Consider the following 17377-nt stretch of genomic DNA (forward strand, 5'->3'; position numbering starts at 1 on the left):
GGGGGGGGGGCAGGGATTGGGGGAGTGGGTGTCCTGAGCTCTAGTCTGTCATGGATCCACTGTGTGACCTTTTGCCAGCCACTTAACCTCTCTGGGCCCCAGCTTCTGCTTCTGTAACTTGGATGGGGGATGATTCCTAAGGTGCTTTTCAGGGATAGAATTCTAGAAACGATGCTAAGTTCTGAAAAATCAGCCAAACTCAGCTTACAAAATCATAGTGAGTAAGGTAAGGAAGGAAGGTCTGCATACATAGAAAAAAGATAGGAAGGATATCCACCAAAGTGTTATTAACAATGATTATGACCAGGTGGTAGGTCGTGGGCGACTATAATTTTCTTTTATACTTGTCCAATATTTCCAGCATCCCCTGGCTTTAGTCCAGCAGTCCTCCCAAATCCAGGGGTCCTCTTTCAGCCTCTGGCAGGTCCGGCATGCCTTAATGGGGGTGCATAGGGCCCAGTCTCTCTCACCAGGCTGGTAATGGCCATGGAGAAGACGAGCAGGATGGTAGCGGTGCCCAGGGCAACTCGCAGTCCGGGCCGTGTGGCCACTAGGACAGACAGTGTGGGCAGCCAGTGCAGCATCTTGGGGCCTTTCAAGACACACTTCTGTGGAAGGAGCATGGGAGTCTTAGCCATGGGGCTGGGGCACCCACTGCAGGCCAAGTCGTGGTCAGGGCCCCAGCTCGCCACTCTGCCCCCAAGCCCACCTCACCGTCAGGTGCTCTGAGAAGCAGACGAAGAGGAGGAGGAAGAAGAGGAGGAAGGTGATGCTATAGGTGATGGTCAGAGCTGGGGGCCTAAAGAGAGACAAGAGCGAGGCCTGTAAGAACCAGAAGAGGTTTTCCGAGCGCTAGGAGGGTGCCATTCAGTCTGGTTGGGAGACATGGGGAAAAGTGGTCCTGGGGATCTGAACCGGCTGCCGATGAGGTCTAGGCTGATGAAAGGCATTACATGCTGATGATCTGGGAAAGCTGAGGGGTCAAGGACAGTACTGGGATAATGTAGGGGTAATATCGGAAGGGGACAGGGGACTCACAGGAGTGGCCGAGGCTCCATCAGACTGGTCTCTACGCTTTCAGGCCAAAGCTCTTTCATCTGGCTGAGTTTTGAATGAGTCCTCACCCCTCCTAGCAGTGAACTGGGAGTGAGGACCTACTCTCTAAGCTCATTTGCTGTGAGATTTGGACTTCTCAATGGGAACAAAACCTCCTTCATGGGACTGTTGCTAGAGTTGAAAGACGGGTATGTGAAAATGCTTGGGGTACACAGAAAGTCCACAGGATGTAAGATAGTAAGATGAGGGCTACGATGACCAGTTCCCCAGACCACATGTTTCCATTTCCTCTGTGGCTCAGTGCCCTGAGCCGAGGGGAAGTGGGCAAGGGAAGAAAGTGTGGGCCAGGGGTCTGGAAGAGCCAGGGGTTCTGTTCTTGAGAATCAGGGCTTCCCTTGCCTCGGGGTCCCTCACCTGTTTGTCACCAGCATCTGGATGATGAAGTTGGAGAAAAAGACCAGGAAGGTGCAGGCTGCATAGTATTTGAAGGCGGGGAGTGCAGAGAGCCGATACTGGAAGGGAGGGGGTCGGTGGAGACAGGGCACCAGTGCTGCCCATCACCTTGAAGGTGTCAGTCCCAGGCAAGGAGTGGGTCCCCAGCCTCACTGTCCCCCCTCCAGTTCTGCCCCAGGTAGCCTCTACCTGTTCCCCAAGGAGCTGCCCTCCTCCCTCCCATCACCACCCAGTAATTCAATAGATGGGTATGAGCCCTTCACCCACCAGGGTCACAAACTGGGCAGACCTGGGGAGGGGAGGTGGGACCACAGGGCCTGCTCCCTCCCCAGGGTGCAGGAACTGAGGTTGGGAAGTCCTACGGTGACATCCCCCCAGTCTACCTCTTTCTCCATCTCCTTCTCTCGGAAGTACAGTGTCAATGGGTTGAAGTCCTCTGATTGTTTCCACTGTCTGGTGGAGGGTGGGGGCAGTAAGCCCGGAAGAGGAAGGGGCAGGGGCAGGGAGGAGGGCGTGGTCCGGTGAGTCGAAGGGCTAGAGCTGGGAAGGCTCTCCCTTCCTTCCAGGTCCTACCACCCCTCCTCTACCACATGAGCCCAGGCCTCCAGCCCTCCCAGCCCTCTCCTGCTCTCCGTACTTCTGAGAGTTGAGCTGTTCGATGACTTGGAAGAACTTGGCATCCCCGGTGTCTAGTTCATCATCTAGTCCCCGGGGGGTACGGCTCCTGCACAGTGAGAGCCCAGCCTGTCACCAGGGAGATCCTCAAAAGCATCTGGGCAAAGAAGGAGAAGCCCCCCCAGGGAGGATGGAGGTAGGTCACTGGGACAGCCCCACTGTCAAAGTTGTTCAGGCCTCCTCACCGGTCCAGGCTCCACTGGGGGCTGAAGGAAGACAGGGCCTTCTCCTGCAGGGAGAACACAGGGATGGGGGAAGATGAAAGATGGTGAGCGTCCTCCACCATGGTGGAGCCTCTCTGCAGTGAGGCATTCCATTACCTACACCCGGCCTTGACTGCAGGGAGAACACAGGGATGGGGGAAGATGGAAGATGGTGAGCATCCTCCACCATGGTGGAGCCTCTCTGCAGTGAGGCATTCCATTACCTACACCCGGCCTTCACTTGAGCATTTGACCTGGCTGCTTCCCTTGCCTCTAATGAACTCTCTCTCTCTATCTCTATCTCTCCCTGTATATCTCCATTTCTACCTCCATCTCCATCTCTATCTCTACCAAATCCCACCTACCCTCAAGGGAAGGTTCGAACCATATTTACTTCTTCAAGCTCCCTCCTGACTCTTCGGACTCCCAGAGTCTCTATACTCTCTGATTTCCTCATAGTTTCTATCACTTAGGAGGCAACCCTGGATCCTCTGTAGGCACGAGTGGCTGTTGATCCCTTGTCTCATCTTCCCTAAGGACTGCAACAGATTCCAAAGGCAGTGACTTGCCCATCACCCCATGCCCCAAAATCCCTGTTGGTTGAAACTGGAATGGCAATGCAGGACACTCTGAATCTCCTCTGACCTTTCGTGATGGTCAGGCTGAGCTGGGAGGCGGTGAGAGAGGGAAATGAAAATGGAGAAGAAAGGGAAAGGGGAAGAGAAACAAACCTGGTTACAGTCAGTCTCTTCTGCACCGAAAGGAATACGCAATGTGTGCAGAGACGTGAGAAGGAGCACGCGAGCAGGTGAAGACAAGCGCCAAGGAAGGGGGTGAAGATGTGTGGTGACCGTCCTTCCCCACTCGCCTGGCTCATGTGAAGGAAGCAGGGTCACAGGGGGCCACATCATCCCCCAAACCAAAACCTTGTGTATGTGAGAGGAGCAGAGGGAGAGACGGAGAGCGATTGAGAGGTATGATCTAGGCATGGGGCCATCTATGCCTGATCCTCACTTTTATCAGACTACCTACTTGTGCCCCCCATCCCGGGCCCCATGCCTATAAGTTATCTGAAGGCAGGGAAAACGTCTTATTCATTTCTGTCTTCTCAAGAACTAACCTAGTGCCTGCAACATAGTAGGTGCTCAAAGATTGTGGAAGGAAGGAAGGAAGGAAGGAATGGATGGATGGTAGCCACCACACAAATAGCACCCCACCACCCCAAAGTTCCGCCTTGTTTAATAGCAGGCTAAGTGTGATTCTCAGGATTCCTAACATTTGAATGAGACCCTGGGACATCAGGGGCTGAGAAGGGAGTCTCTGGGCTGGTGAGGTCCTGCCTCAGGAGATACCTTAGAGCAAGGGATTCCCACTCTGCCCTGAACTTCTTAGCCTGCATGCCAGTGGGGGGTTGGGGAGTTCTGGCATGGGTTCTGGGGGGCTTCCCCACCTCGGGGATTGTACCCAATATTGTCTTACAGCCCCTGGGCTCCCGGCAAACCCCTTTCTACCCCACCCCCACTGGGAGGTCTCATCCTGCAACAGTCAGCTGGGTCTTGGGCTCTTCCTTCCTCTCCATCCTGCCAGCTTAGCCCTCTGACAGCTCCCTTCCCCCTGCTGAGGCTTGAAATTAAGCACTCAGCCGCTGAGCCACTGCTGCCAAGGTCCACCCCCTCCCCGCTCCCCACTGTTCACTGATCTCTGGCCTGCTTTCCTGCTGGATGGGAGAGGAGTGGGGATGTGACACAGAAAGGGTACTCTGTAGTCACCCCATAGACTCAAGCTGGTCTACCTAGTAGAGAAGATCCTGGGAAGATCTGTGGATAGGTGGTTGGGAATGCTGAACAGGTTTTGGGCAGATAGGGTAAAATGGAGGAGAACGGGCTGAGGAATGTAATCCCAGGGCAAGCCTTTAGGGACATGGCCTGGGTCCCTGCATGAGGGGGTTCTGGCCGCTTGTCATCAAGTACCAACCTCAAGAGTCGGCTGGTGGAGGAGATCCAGGCTCCTCCGGCAGCTGGTGAATCACTGACTACCTTGAAGTGCTATGTATAGGTCAGCCAGTAACTGGCCCTGCTCTAACTTACCCCAGAGGAGGGGTAGGCCGGCTCCCCTCTCTCCCTCCCCCCTCCCGCCCACTCGTGGTGATTTCCTTCTTCAAGGCCATGAGAGATTTTCACTGTCACCTCATTTTATCTGTATACAAGTGTTGGAGAGTAGGGGCAACAAGCGATTGGCCCCGCCTTCCCGGTCCCAGAGGGGACTGAAGAAGAGAGCGTGCAGTCGCAGGACTGAGCTAAACAGAGACACTTCCTGGTGGGAATAGGTGTGCACCAATGGCCTCAGAGTGAGGAGGAAGTAGGGTACCAGGGGAAGGAGCTTTCCTGAGTAGAGGCTGGGTAGCAAGGGCCATAGTATCTGTGGGATCTTGGGTCGTCTCTGAGCTGAGCTCAGAGGGCAGTCATCTTTGCCCTTTCTCTGGAAAGAAGGGCAAGGAAGGTCCTGAACCAGTAACTAGGGTGACCAGAAAGTTCGGGACCTTGTGACGTCAAGTGACTCACTAGTGGTGGGGGCGGGAGGGGCTGGAAGTGGGCAATGGGGGTGGGTTTACATAAGTGCTGGGCTCATGAAGGAGGTGCACGTACCGGGAGAGGGGTGGAGGTGGACACAGGGCTCTCCACATGGCTCAGGTGGGCGAAAGGCTTGGCTGCACCCCAGGACTCCAGGTAGCGGGTCATCAGCAGTGATGGACGCATCTTGGGGCCCTCAAGAGAGGACAGCAACCCGCCTGCAGTGCCCTTCTCGTCCTCCTCAGCCTGGGGCACATGAGGGCTGAGAGTCAAGATCACAGACCCTTCCCCATTCTCCCCACACCCCTTAAAGGCTTGTGTCCCCTCCCCCACGATACACACTTCAGGACACAGGAGCTCAGTCTCTGGCATGGAAGAGATCAGGCCCGTTGGCTGTGTATGGTTAGGGTGGGCCAGCCCATGGGGTCCAGGCTGGGCTCTTACCCGGGGATCGATGACAAGGTAGGTCGGCTCCCCTAGCTCCCGAAGGTATGGGTCCCCGTGTTCCATGGCTGCATCCTCCACAGCATAAGCCCCTGCCAGCAGTGCCAGCGTAGCCCCTGTGATATGTACTCGTCTGGAAGAAGGGGGCAGTGGGAATCAGAAGGGAGGGCTTCCAAATCTCTCATTTCTTTCGAGGATCATTCCTGGAGGTCTGACTTCAAGCAAGGCCCTGTGCTACAGGATGTGTCTCCCAGCTCCCCTCCCTGTACCCCAGGATCTCTCTGAGCCCCACTTGGGAACGTGCCCATTTTAAATAACTATGAAAACCAGGCATGTGGGAGGCCTGACTGGGCTCTTGCTATAGCCTGCCGGAGCCCCAGCTCTCACCCTGGCACTCCACTCGCCTCCATGTGGTTGGCCAGAGTGACGTCATGGGACCAGACATCGTACTGCCACTTCTGCAGCCCGATGACCCCGCAGAGCGCGCTGCCCGAGTGCACACCCACGCGCATGTTGATATCCACGCCGGTGGCTGCCCGAAGCTTCCTGAGCAGAGTGTGTGGAAAACAGTCGGAGTGCTGCCTTCAGTCCTACCCACGCAGCACCCCTCCCTCTCTCCGGGATGGCTCCCACTACCCTACCCGCCCCACCCCACATCCATCCTGCCCACCCGAGCTGACCTGATGGCCCGGCACATGTCCAGCCCCATGCGCACGCAGTTGATGGCGTGGTCTGGCAGCGAGAGCGGCAGCCCGGAGACACAGTAGTAACAGTCTCCCAGGATCTTGATCCGCATGCATTCATGCTCCTGGGGGAAGGGTGTACAGGCGGAGGGGGTCACCTGGTTAGTGGTCAAAGGAGGCAGGAGAGAGTTGGGGAAAAGTGGGAGCAAATGTGGTATTCCTGAAGAACTTCTGAGGTTGGGATTGTCTAGGTCAGATCTAGGGACTCTCTTAACTTGATACGGGGCTGGCTGAGGTCTCCTATGTGGGTGTCTTTCTCAGAAGGGCTTCTGAAAGGTTGGGATGTCTGTGGCTCTCTCCATCTTTGGCCTGTGTAGCGTGTATCCAGATTTGAGCATATGAAAGCCACCTCGGGATTGAGGGTTTTTTGGGGGGACACCCAATATTAAGTTGCTTAGGGGCATCCCTGGGGCCTGAGAAGGTAGCTGGGCTGAGGATGGAGAGGGCAGAGGTTTCCCTTGGAAGGGCCTCCTAATGTTAGCGCATCAGAAAAATCTATCTAGATTTGGTTGCAGTGTCCAGAGACACCTATGCTGGGGCTCAGAGCCTGTTTGGGGGTGTTGTGGTTGGGGCATCTGTGAGGATGTTGAAAGGTCTCTCCAGGTTTGAAGTGTGTGCAGTGAGCAGTTCCATACCTGGGGAGATTTGAGAGGGTTTCCTACCTGCAGTGGAGTATCTGGGAGCCCACATGGACTTGGAAGTGGGACTGGGATCTTATAAGGCAGGATTTTCCCTCGGAAGGGGATCTCCAGGGTGGGGAGTTTGAAGGTGGGGAAGGAAGCCCCCTCTGACCTTGGCGATCTGGTCGAACTTGCCAAAGAGCTCGTTTAGCATGAGCACCAACTCCTTAGGGGAGCACTCACTGGCCAGCCGCGTGAAGCCCACGATGTCAGCATACAGCACGCTGGGCAGAGCAGACTGCGTCAGTGGAGCTGGGGTCTCAGCCCACGTTCCCTCCCATCTGCCATCCTTCCTTATACCTCACTCCCTGGTGCCTCTTGACATAGAGGCTGTGGAAGTTGTTGGTGCTCTCTGGCCGTGACCCCTGTCCAGCCTGCAGCCGTGCCATGATCTCCGCCTTCATCTCTCGGGCCAGGTAGGCAGGTAGGATGGACAAGAGAAGGTGTTCCTGGGGGAGGTGACTATAAGCACCAACACTCCTACCCCTAAAACCAGGAGCCTCAGCCCCCCCAAACCCTTAGGAGCCCACAGACTTCCCCAGCCCCAGAGGTGTTCCCAGGGCGCTGGCCCAGGTCCTCCCCCCCACCTACAGCCTGGCTCCACCCCTGCCCTGCACTGATCACCTTTAGGGACTGAACTTCCAGCACCAATACCGGAGTTAGAGCCCTTTGTTTAGTATCACAACGTTCTAAAATGCTTTCACAAGCTTCAGTTTGCTTGAGCCTCACAGCGGCCTTCCAAGGTGGGTGATAGCCACATTTTACAAAGGAGGAAACAGAAGGTCAAGCGACCCTCCCAAAGTCATTCAGCTTCCAGAGCCCGGTTGTGTGATCTAAACAACTCCCCCCTTCGAGCCCCGGTCCCTCCCGGCCTCCCGGGCCCAGCGGACCTGGTGCTTCTTCTCGGTGTCGAGTCTCCGGCGGGAGTGCAGGGAACTAAGCGCCTCCCGGAACGTGGCACGCAGCGCGCGCTCCATCAGCGCCTTGTGGTATGCCCCGGCCACGTTCCCGCACAGGAACAACACCGCGTTTGCCGCCAGCTGTGGGGAAGGGTCAGCCTCAGAGGACGCTGGACCCCGGGGTCGGGGGGCTATTGTGTGTAGCTGGATTGGTCTCTGAGAGGGCTGAGGAGGACTCTGCAGTTAAGAGACCGAAGTATTTCGAGGCAACGGGTGCCACACTGTGGGACCCATAGGGGGCACTTCTCCTCCCCCCGCCCCAAGCAGACTCTTGGCTGCTGCACCAACACGGCCTCTTAGGTCTAGAAACCTTGGCACGTACGTTTCCTCTGCTGGGAATACTACTCCACCATCCCCACCCGCGCCGCAGCACAGCACTACTCAAGCTCCAATTTTTACATTCTCTGTGATGGTTCCGTCATCCACATCTGTCCCCACCACCCCAGTCCCCTGGCGAGCTCCCTTCCCCGTGGGCCCAGAGCCCTCTTCTGGCGTTTGCAGGCATCGCGCTGCGCTCTGTACCAGCTCCACGAGGGCATGGTCGGGGTTTGTGTTTGTACCCTGCGCCCAGCGTTGCGCCCTGCCTTGGAGTCACAGCTCATCAAACGGTTGGTGAATGCCCAGAGGTAGCAAGTAGCGCCCAGCGGAGCCAGCCTCGGACGCAGCCTGTGCTCCGCGCGTGCTCACCTGCGGCAGCAGCGCGGGCTGTGAGTTCGGCTGAGGCCCAAGATACAGCCCGAGGACCAGCAGGTGTGAGAGTGAAGAGGCGAGACCCGCGGCGGCGGCGTCCCGCATGCCCAAGGGCAACATGGCATACACGGTGAAGATGACAAAAAGGAAAAAGGACACCTGGGGGAGACGGGCGCGGGAAGTTGCACGCTTACACTGCTGCGCTGCTCCTCGGGGCCTGAGTGCGCGTCGGAGGCCCGGGAGTCCCCTCCCCACTGCTCGGCCTGCCTCACCTGGTCCCAGGCGCTCACCACGCCCCCGGTGAAGAGGAAGCCGAGGCCTAGCGCGAGCAGCGCTGCCCACACGAGGCCCGACAGGGGACGCGTCCAGCGCTGCAGTCGCTGCTCGCGGGAAGCCAGGCCCAGCAGCAGCGAGAAGCCGCCCAGCCCGCACAGCATAGTGGTCAGGAAGCCCGGGTCTGAGGCCAGCTCCTGCGGGGGAGGGGGTACATGAGGCAAGATTGGCGTGTGGAGTTTGGGGAGCTTGTCCAAGGAGAGGAGGAGTGGGCAGTCCCTCAGACCCGTTCTGAAAACTGTTTCAAACCCAAGTAAGAAAAGCAGGTAGGGCACCTTCACTTGCCATTCATATTAGGTTGAACCACATGAAATTGCTGATAATCTGTTTTTTTTATTTTTTTTTTTTGAGTTTAAGATGCTGCCTTCTCCCTCTCTCTCTTTTTCCTTTTTTAACATCTTTATTGGAGTATAACTGCTTTACAATGGTGTGTTAGTTTCTGCTGTATAACTAAGTGAGTCAGCTATATGCATACATATATCCCCATATCCCCTCCCTCTTGCGTCTCCCTCCCTCCCATCTTCCCTATCCCACCCTTCTAGGTGGTCACAAAGCACCGAGCTGATCTCCCTGTGCTATGAGAGCCAGCAGTCTCCTGTGATTCAAACTACTATCTCACTGGCATGCTGCAGGGGGACTGAACCTTGGGCCATCTACCCAGAAGACCTGGCTCCAACCTCATATTGGCCACTTGTGAATCCAGGAGCTTTCTGAGACTCAGTTTTCTCGGAACTAAAGCACCCCTCCCACCCCCACCTGGGATCCCAAAGCAAGCGAGAAATTCCAGCTCACAGAAGGCACTTAGGCATGAGTGTATCCAAATCTGGCCAATTTGCTGGGGAGATTCCCTGCCCGGAGCCAAGGTTCAGAGTTTCAGGCCCCGCCCGCCCCCCACCCCACCCCACCCCACCCTCAAGCAGAGCTTGGGCAGGGGGGCGCCCAGAACCTCCCTCGCCTGCCTGGGAGCTGGATCTCACCATCACCTCAAGGCGTAGAAGCCCCCCACTCCCACCCCGGTCTCCACCGTTTGTCCCCACCTCTTCCTGGACTTGGAGGAGGACGGGCAAGGATTGGTCACATCCAGTGGTTTTCCCACCTTGCCTCCGAAATGTGAAAAGAAAGCTTGACGCAGGATACTTCCAGAAGTGGAACTGAAGATCCCCTTTCCCCCCACAAAAGAAACTGGAAACGGGTTCATTTTGGAACTAAATGAGAGTGGGATGTAAAGTGTCTTCTGGGACTCTGTGGGTACAACTGCCCTACGGCCCCTAAAAGGGAAAGAAAACCAGGAAGCAGATTCCCACGGGGCCCAGTGTAATCCCCCCAACCCACCCCCCGGCCCACCGCCGGAAAACTGGAAATTCCGGTGTTGGATTTATTCTAGGACCAGTAGATCACAGAAGCTTGTAAGGTCTGAGGTCTGTCAGTACCCGCAGGGAAATTAGAAGCATCGAGGGCTCAGCTATCTCCTTGTGTAGACCCGGAGACTGTGGCCCAGAGAGGCAGAGTGACTTGTGTAGGGTCACTGCAGTTCCTAGCAAGGTCTAGCACTTGTTTCCCGGGTCCCAGCCAAGAAAGCACATCGAAAAGAAGATCCACGTGGGACCACCCTGGTGGTGTCCAGTGGTTAAGACTCCGTGCTTCCAGTGCAGGGACCGTGGGTTTGATCCCTGGTCGGGAACTAAGATCCCACAAGCTGCAAGGCGCAGCCGAAACAAAAGAAAAGAAGACCCACAAGTCCCAACCCTGAAAATGCCCCTGAGGCAATGACCCTCCCGCTGTCCCCGAGGAGGCACCCTGCACCGGAGCCCCACTCCCTGCACCTCCCCCCCCCCCCCCCTCCCCCCCCCCCCCCCCCCCCCCCCCCCCCCCCCCCCGCCCCCCCCCCCCGCCCCCCACCCCCTTCCCCCCCCCCCCGCCACTCACCCTGCCGCTGGCCCAGGCAACAGCGAGCAGCGCCAGGAGCCCGACGAGCACGATCACCAGCAGCAGTAGCAGCAGTGGGTACTGCTGGCTCAGGCTGTAGTAGGTCTCGTAGAAGAGGTCTTCGCTGGGAGGCGGCCGGGGACTGAAGAGGCGGGCCATGGTCTCCCCTGCCCAGAGCTATACCGCCTTGGGGTGACCCCTGGGGCTGAGGAGGGCCAGGGTGGGTTACTGAGGCCCCAGCTAGCCCCAGCTGTGCCGTTCTCACCAGGTCCAAGCCACTTGCGCCCGGACCTCCCGACCTCGCTATCCCACCTCCTCCCAGGCACTCCCTGTGACCTCCTTGCCTTCTCCCAGTTGGCAGTGAAGGGACTGCTCAATGCTTTGCTCCTCCTTCCTCAAACCCAGACTGCAGAGGTGCTCTAGCAAAAGCCAGGGGCACAGGATTTGGGGTTGAAGCAAAGGAGCCCCGGCTACCTCCTCTCCCCCAGCTCACTGCCGCAGCTGAACGGGCTAACCCCAGGGCAGGTTTCGGAGTCACACTGGCTGCTAGGCTATTAGCTCTGAGCCCCAGGCAACAGGCACTTCCCTCCCGGCGGCTCGGCGCCCTCCCACTTCCCCGGTGGGACAGCCCGGCCCTTCCTGTGCCCTAGCCGGACTCCGCAGACCTCCTCCCCCACTCTGATTGTCTCTCCTAACTCCACAGCCTCCCCACATCTGCCCCCTCAAGGGAGAGGAATGCGGACCGCGGGGGAGACGCAAGGGGTGGAGTGGGCTGAGCCAAGCGTCAAATGTCAAAATGGGTTCAGAACCTTGGATGTGGGGAGACTGAGGGCGGGCTGGAGCGAAGGCTGGCAAGGATGCAGGGAAGAAGAACATGGTGCCATACGGGGGCTAGGTTCTAGGTTAGGATGGGAGGCGGTCATTCCCTGCTCCTCCAGCCTAGATGGCAGCGGTGTGGCCGTATCTGAGTGGTCCATACTCCAGTGGTGTCCAGCTCCAGGGGAGGGGCACATCTGCGTGTAGCTTTGTGGAGCCGTCGCTGTCCACTCCCAGACAGCAGCTGAGAATCAAAGGGTTCCAGTGCCTCCACGGAAGCAATGTGTGCATGCAGCGGAGGGAGGTGGTAGTATGGGGGCTGACGTACGAGAGACTAGGGGCATCATGCAGGGCAAAGATGTGCTGGGGTCTGCGAATTCCCATGGCGAGCCCCCTTCCCCAGGACTCCACTGCCAAGTCTCCACAGCCCAGGGAAAAGGTGGTGGCAGGACCACAGCCTCTGTCCTCAGGGTTTGGTTTAGGGTGGGGTCTGGGCCTGCTCTACAGGAAGTGCTCTGCCCTGAGATTAGAGCTGCCCAGGAGCCAGACCTCCAGGATTCCTTCCTGCCGCCACCAGCTGGGCCCTGACCTTGTGTGCCACAACTCTGCCCACCTACAGCCCTCAGCATCCCCCTTCCCGCCCTAGCCAGACACGGAAGTGCCTTCTACTCCCTCGATGTCAGCTCCCCCGCCTCTCAACCACGTCCCTTCCCGCCCCTGGCTGAAGCTTTAGCCTCGTCGTGGTGCTTTGGTTAAAATTCCACCACATTTATTGACTCCTGGGGTCACAAAGACAGTTTGGGTGCAGGCCTGATGGCCCTCAGAGAAAGTCTAGGCTAGCTGCCTCAAGTCCAGGAGGCAGTTTAGAAGCTGCTTCGATTCCTGCTATTATGATACCAGCCCTGTGGCCCACTCCAGGCTTCGGGTTCTTGCCGTCCTTCTTTCGAACCTATTCCTTGGGGGGTGAGCTGGGGGCCCCTATCCATGCCCCGAGGTGCCAGGCCCTGCACGGATGAGGCAGTTCTTCCTTGTATAATCATATGGTTGTTGTTTCCAATCTGTACCCCTTGGCTATGAGGTACGGTAGGAAACCGTGGCCCTTTAAGAGAAAGAGTGATGATGGTGGGAGGGTTAAGCGCTCTCGAGACTCAAAGTGAGGAGGAGCGGCAGGGTGGAGAGGCAGTGGCACCTCGTGTTCACCCTGGGGAAATGCAAGTGTGGGGTCTCCGGGCCTGCCAGTGACTGGGTCAAGGTGTGTCTTCAGCCTTCCTCTTCAGGCTGCACCTTCAGAATTGGGTTTGCAGAAGCTCAAGAGGAGTGGCAACTAACATCTGAGACTCTGATGTTTGGGTCTTTTCTGATGGGAAACCCTCTGGGCATACATGGCAACAATGGAATGGAATTCAGGGGTTCACAGAGCTGGTGTTGGGGAAACTCAGAAGGCTCAGGGGCAAATCCAGGCTTTGCTGTGTGACTTCAGTGGATGTCAGTTTCTTCATTTATAAAATGAGAAAGTTGGGTTAGGTGGCCTCTAGCCCTTTCTCATTCCCCTCCCCAAGTACCCTGGATCTATATTTGGTCTTGAGGAAGAAGCTGGTGGAAGAATTGAGCAGGGGGAAGGAAGGAGGAAGGAGGAAGGAGTGGGTACCTGGTACTGGATTTGGCCCTGGTGCCCTGGGAGGCCAGTTGGTGTCACGTATCTCAGCCCCCTGCAAACAACACAGGGCTCTCAGGCCCCCTGTCCTGGGCCTTGTTCCCCTACTGCAGACCCCCTCAACCCCAAGTCTCCCCTAACAAGGGGACAGGATTCACAGGAGTCCTAGTGCATCCCCTAGTCCTACCAGTGTCTCACCTGATACCCTTGGGGTCCAGGACCTGGGGTCCAAGCCGAGGTGGGGCTGGGCTTCTGGTTTCTGACAGGTAAGGTCTCTGGATTTTGAGGAGGTTGGGCTGTTGAATCTGAAGAGGTCTCTGCTGTCCAGGGCAGGCTGAACCTGCCCTCTCTGGGCCCTGATGCTCTCGGGAAGTTTTGTACATTTTTCAGGAACAGACCTGGGGTACCCCTCCAGATTCAGGTTCATCATTTCAGAGACCACGGAATCATGGCTTCCTGTGGTTCCCCCAGGGCCATCCATTTCTGTACTTTCCGGGCCTGGCTTGAGGACAGACAACAACCTGCTGCTGCCCCTGTGCTCGGACAGGAACTCCTTTACCTGCAAGGATGGGGAGCTGGCTGGGCATGGAGGTGGGAGAGCCAGAGCAAACCCAAGGGAGGAGTCTCTTGCTTCATATCTGTTGCCTGGGAACTCAGGGATGGGGCGGGGACACTGGGGACAAAAGACAAGGCTTAGAGAACAGTGGTCAGTGGGGAGTCATTGGGTGGTCAAGGGAGCCACGTTGTGCCATCCTGCCCAGCTCCTAGGTGGGGTGAGGGCATTGGGCACTCACTGTGGAGACTGCAGCATTCATCTTTTTACCAGACATCTCCTTTCTTTACCAGATCGAGGACTTTCTGGGTGTTTGGTCGGCATTCTGGAGAGAAGGCAGAGTGGGTGAGCAAAACTTCTTTTCCAGTGAAAAGCCCCTGCTGACAGATCCAGGCCTACCTCAACTGCCAGCTAAGTGGCCAGCGCACCTTGGAAGGAGGGTCTCTTCTGGGGCTCATGGCTCCAGCAGTGCTGCATTAAATCCTTCAGTACTTCCAAGCCAGGATCTCAGGGCCAGACTGGGGCAGCTCAGTCAATGCAGGCCGGATCTGCCTCTCACACACTGCTTCCCACTGCAGTGATTTATGGTCCACTACTGGGGTGTGGGTGTGAGGAGAAGACATTCAGAGTATGAAGGCCACCTGAGCCATCACGGAAAGGGGCAGGGAGTGTAGGAGATGTGAGGAGGGAGTAGGGCCGTCTGAGCAGGTAAACAGGAAGAGGAGGGCTTGGGGATTGGGGGTTTGGGGGAGGGGGCACCTGAGGTGAAGGATCCCAGAGTCTGCCTAGAGTTTTACTCTCAGCTTCTCTTCTGGCTAGCACTGCCCACATTAGGATCCCGAAGCTGCAGGAGACACAAAGCTGAGGCCTGACCCACCTGCTGACAAGACTCCTTTCCATATACCATCCCTTAGAAGGACCCAGAGAGGTGTAGAAGTTGGGGATGTATGTTTGGAGTACCTTACCTGTAGACATCACTGGCCATGGAGGCCTTCCAGTTTATATCAGCCAACAGTTCTGGGGCCAAGTAAGCTGGGGTGCTCCCTGGCTCCCCAGATCCTGCCCCTGTCTGTGAGACTCCCAGAAACGTGGACAGGCCCAAATCTTCCAGCTGCAAAAGGAGATAAGAAGGAGGAGATAGGAGGTGGACAGGGCCTAGCAGCCTCCAGAATCCTTTCCTCTCCCGCACAGAAGGCGCAGGCCCTTCTGTGGCTGCACAGATATTATGGTCCCAGCCTTGTAAAGGGGGTGTGGAGGGTTAGTGGAATGGTAGGACCAGTGAGGCTCCTGGTTGGAGGTCTGGGTCCCCGCTCCATGGGGCTGGGTCAAGGTCTGAGTCTCCTGGACTAGTTCAGCCACGGGTCTTTGGAGGGCCCCGTGGGGTGGACCCATGGAACTGACCATGTTGGCCAAGGCTTATATCGCCTGGTATGGCAGGGGCTAAAGCTCCTGGATGAGCCTTGACACTTGGGCAGCACTGCGTCCAGAGGGAGATGCTGAGGGTATTCAGAAGACAGGGTTGCAGCAGGTCCTCTGTCCAGTGGGTGGGGTTGGAGCAGCTCTGGGGCAGGACCTCGTCCAGGGGCTGGGCTGCGTAATGGATGCGCTGACCTTGGCATGCAGCTCTGAGTCCAATAGGACGTTGCGGGGCTTGAGGTCCCGGTGTAGAAGCATGGGGTAATGGCTGTGCAGGTAGCACATCCGGAGCACCAGGTCCTGCAGCAGGCGGCAGAGGAGCGGCCCCAGCCTTGGGCACTGGGGCTGTAGCAGCACCGCCAGGGAACGTTCTCCATGATTGAGTCACCAGAGCCGGCGCAGACACGTACTCCCACTCCAGTTCCTTTGTGACCCCCAGCAGGGGTAGCACATGACTGTTACACAGGCTTGCCACGGTCTTCACCTCCCTGGATATCGCCGGCCGGCACTCTGGCGCGGGTTGGAGCCGAGCTCCCTCCTGGGAAGATCCTTCCCTTCCGCACTCAGGCCCTGCCACGCAGAGGCCCCTCCTCCGCCGCCCAGCTTCCCAGACCAGACACCCGCCCCCAAGCGGCTCGGGGCACTCACGAGTTCACGATCTTCACCGCCACTTCCAAACCCCCAAGTCCTGTGCTGTGCCCGGAAGACAGCGCCAAATCCGCCTTTGCCCATGAACTCAAGGTTCTCCACTTCCTCGATGGGCACCAGCGGGGCTGAGGTACCGCTGTGCCTGAGAGAGGGGGCCTCATCACCCGCCGGCCAGGGCCCCAAGGCCGCGCGGCTCCCCACACCGCCCCACCCCCCAAGCCCCGTGACTCAGCTCGTGTTGGTCAGTTCAATCTCCAGCCTCCCCCGTGAGCCCCACTGTGCCCTGGGGTTGGGGGCCGGAAGAGCGGTCAGTCTCCAGGCCACTGCACGGATTCCGCTTCCCGGGTTGCTTTCTCTACACTGCCTGGACCACTTCCTTCTTTGACGGAAGCCTCTGCAGTCCCGCCCTCCGGGGCAGGTTGGGGGGAGGGGGTGCCGGTGGGGTGCCGAAGGGAAGCTAGCGCTGTTCCTCGGGTGCCGCGGCCAGGTTCATTGTCACTGGGTATGCAGGGCGCCACGGAAGGAGTCCTCACCTTCTAGGAACCCACAATCAACCGCCTTCTAAGCTGGCGTCTCACCCTTATCCCACCGGATTCCCAGCTCCACCGCCAAGCCTGGGATGGTGAGGATTGGGGGAGATGGTGCTGAGGAGGACCTTATGGTCCTAAGCTTCCGCTCTCCCCCAGCTGCCTTAAGATCACAGCTAACACGTGTCTAAAGCTCACCGTGTAGGAGGTACATAATATAGATTAGCTTACGTAATTCTCACATCAACCCTAAGGAGATAGGTACTGCTTTTGTTACTTCTTTATAGGTAAGGAAGCGCAAGCACGGATAGTGTAAGTACCTGGCCCAAGCGTGTGTGGACCTGACCTCCAAGCCTGGCTCTGAACCATCAAGCTTTGCTATTTTCACATAGGCTTCAGCTGGTGGGGGAGGTGGCTGGGGTAGGTGTGAAGCAACCAACAGTCTGCATTCCTGCCCTTGGTAGTGATTTGTCTGCTGGCAAGACCAAGACCCACTCCCAGGGTGTTGTGGTCAGCTAGGCGAATTGGGCCAGCCAGAGTGTTGCTGTTATTGTGGTGTATACTGTGGTGGAAACACCTCAGAGCCCCTCTGCCCTCTCCCCCCACGGCAAATCCTCCATGCAACTTCTCTGGTTAACAAACGTTCCTGACAAGCATTTACTCTGGACAAGGGCCCTGGAGAACTCAGGAGCAAGGGGAGCCTTAAGGATTCAGGGTAGACAGAAGGCGTCCATATTTTACCTGCCCAAGGCCTGACCATGGCTGGAGGTTGTGGAATTAGATATAGCCAGCCTTAGGCACTCGGTTCTTTTTGGGGAGACCCAACCTTGTGGGTCATGGGTCATGGGCCAGGACTCACTGGAGGGTGCTCACCTTGGTGTGAAATTTCCATTCTGTCCAGTGGTCCATGGGCCCTGCTAGTTGGAGCAAAAGTGGCCAGCAGTTAACTGTGGTTTCTTGAGCACTTGGAACTCCAGGATCCACATCATGAATTCTGGTGGAGTCAGTCCATGCTATTTTCAACCTATTTA

The 17377-nt window shown here is 57.3% G+C and overlaps 1 protein-coding gene across 16 annotated transcripts in view; it reads right to left on the reverse strand.

The window, feature by feature from the left end:
* The window catches only part of ADCY4 (adenylate cyclase 4), a 21037-nt gene extending 4858 nt beyond the window's left edge, over positions 1–16179 (reverse strand). For 5 of the 16 annotated variants that reach the window (XR_003795833.1, XR_003795832.1, XR_003795834.1 and 2 more), the window contains exons 1-23: positions 15157–16179; positions 14721–14866; positions 14515–14599; positions 14184–14350; positions 13997–14080; positions 13762–13875; positions 13401–13477; positions 13197–13257; positions 10733–10937; positions 8471–8943; positions 7715–7864; positions 7125–7273; positions 6937–7048; positions 6082–6209; positions 5789–5947; positions 5402–5534; positions 5033–5203; positions 2370–2413; positions 2147–2233; positions 1893–1962; positions 1471–1568; positions 715–799; positions 471–608 (exon numbers count right to left, since the gene is read on the reverse strand). Coding sequence is in view for 13 of the 16 variants with exons in the window: in XM_029237350.1 (XP_029093183.1) it covers positions 471–608; positions 715–799; positions 1471–1568; positions 1893–1962; positions 2147–2233; positions 2370–2413; positions 5033–5203; positions 5402–5534; positions 5789–5947; positions 6082–6209; positions 6937–7048; positions 7125–7273; positions 7715–7864; positions 8471–8943; positions 10733–10937; positions 13197–13257; positions 13401–13477; positions 13762–13875; positions 13997–14032 (2490 nt within the window). In the remaining 3 variants the exon portion in view is untranslated. Of the gene's footprint in view, positions 1–470; positions 609–714; positions 800–1470; positions 1569–1892; positions 1963–2146; positions 2234–2369; positions 2414–5032; positions 5204–5401; positions 5535–5788; positions 5948–6081; positions 6210–6936; positions 7049–7124; positions 7274–7714; positions 7865–8470; positions 8944–9843; positions 10131–10732; positions 10938–11076; positions 11514–13196; positions 13258–13400; positions 14081–14154; positions 14351–14514; positions 14600–14720; positions 14867–15156 lie in introns of those variants that run through there. The other 11 variants (XM_029237357.1, XM_029237354.1, XM_029237355.1 and 8 more) reach the window with 10 other exon arrangements.
* Positions 16180–17377: the final 1198 nt, after the last annotated feature.

The sequence above is a fragment of the Monodon monoceros genome, unplaced genomic scaffold (assembly GCF_005190385.1).
Source record: "Monodon monoceros isolate NGI ecotype Baffin Bay Population unplaced genomic scaffold, NGI_Narwhal_1 Super_Scaffold_21, whole genome shotgun sequence".
Taxonomy (NCBI): Eukaryota; Metazoa; Chordata; class Mammalia; order Artiodactyla; family Monodontidae; genus Monodon; species Monodon monoceros.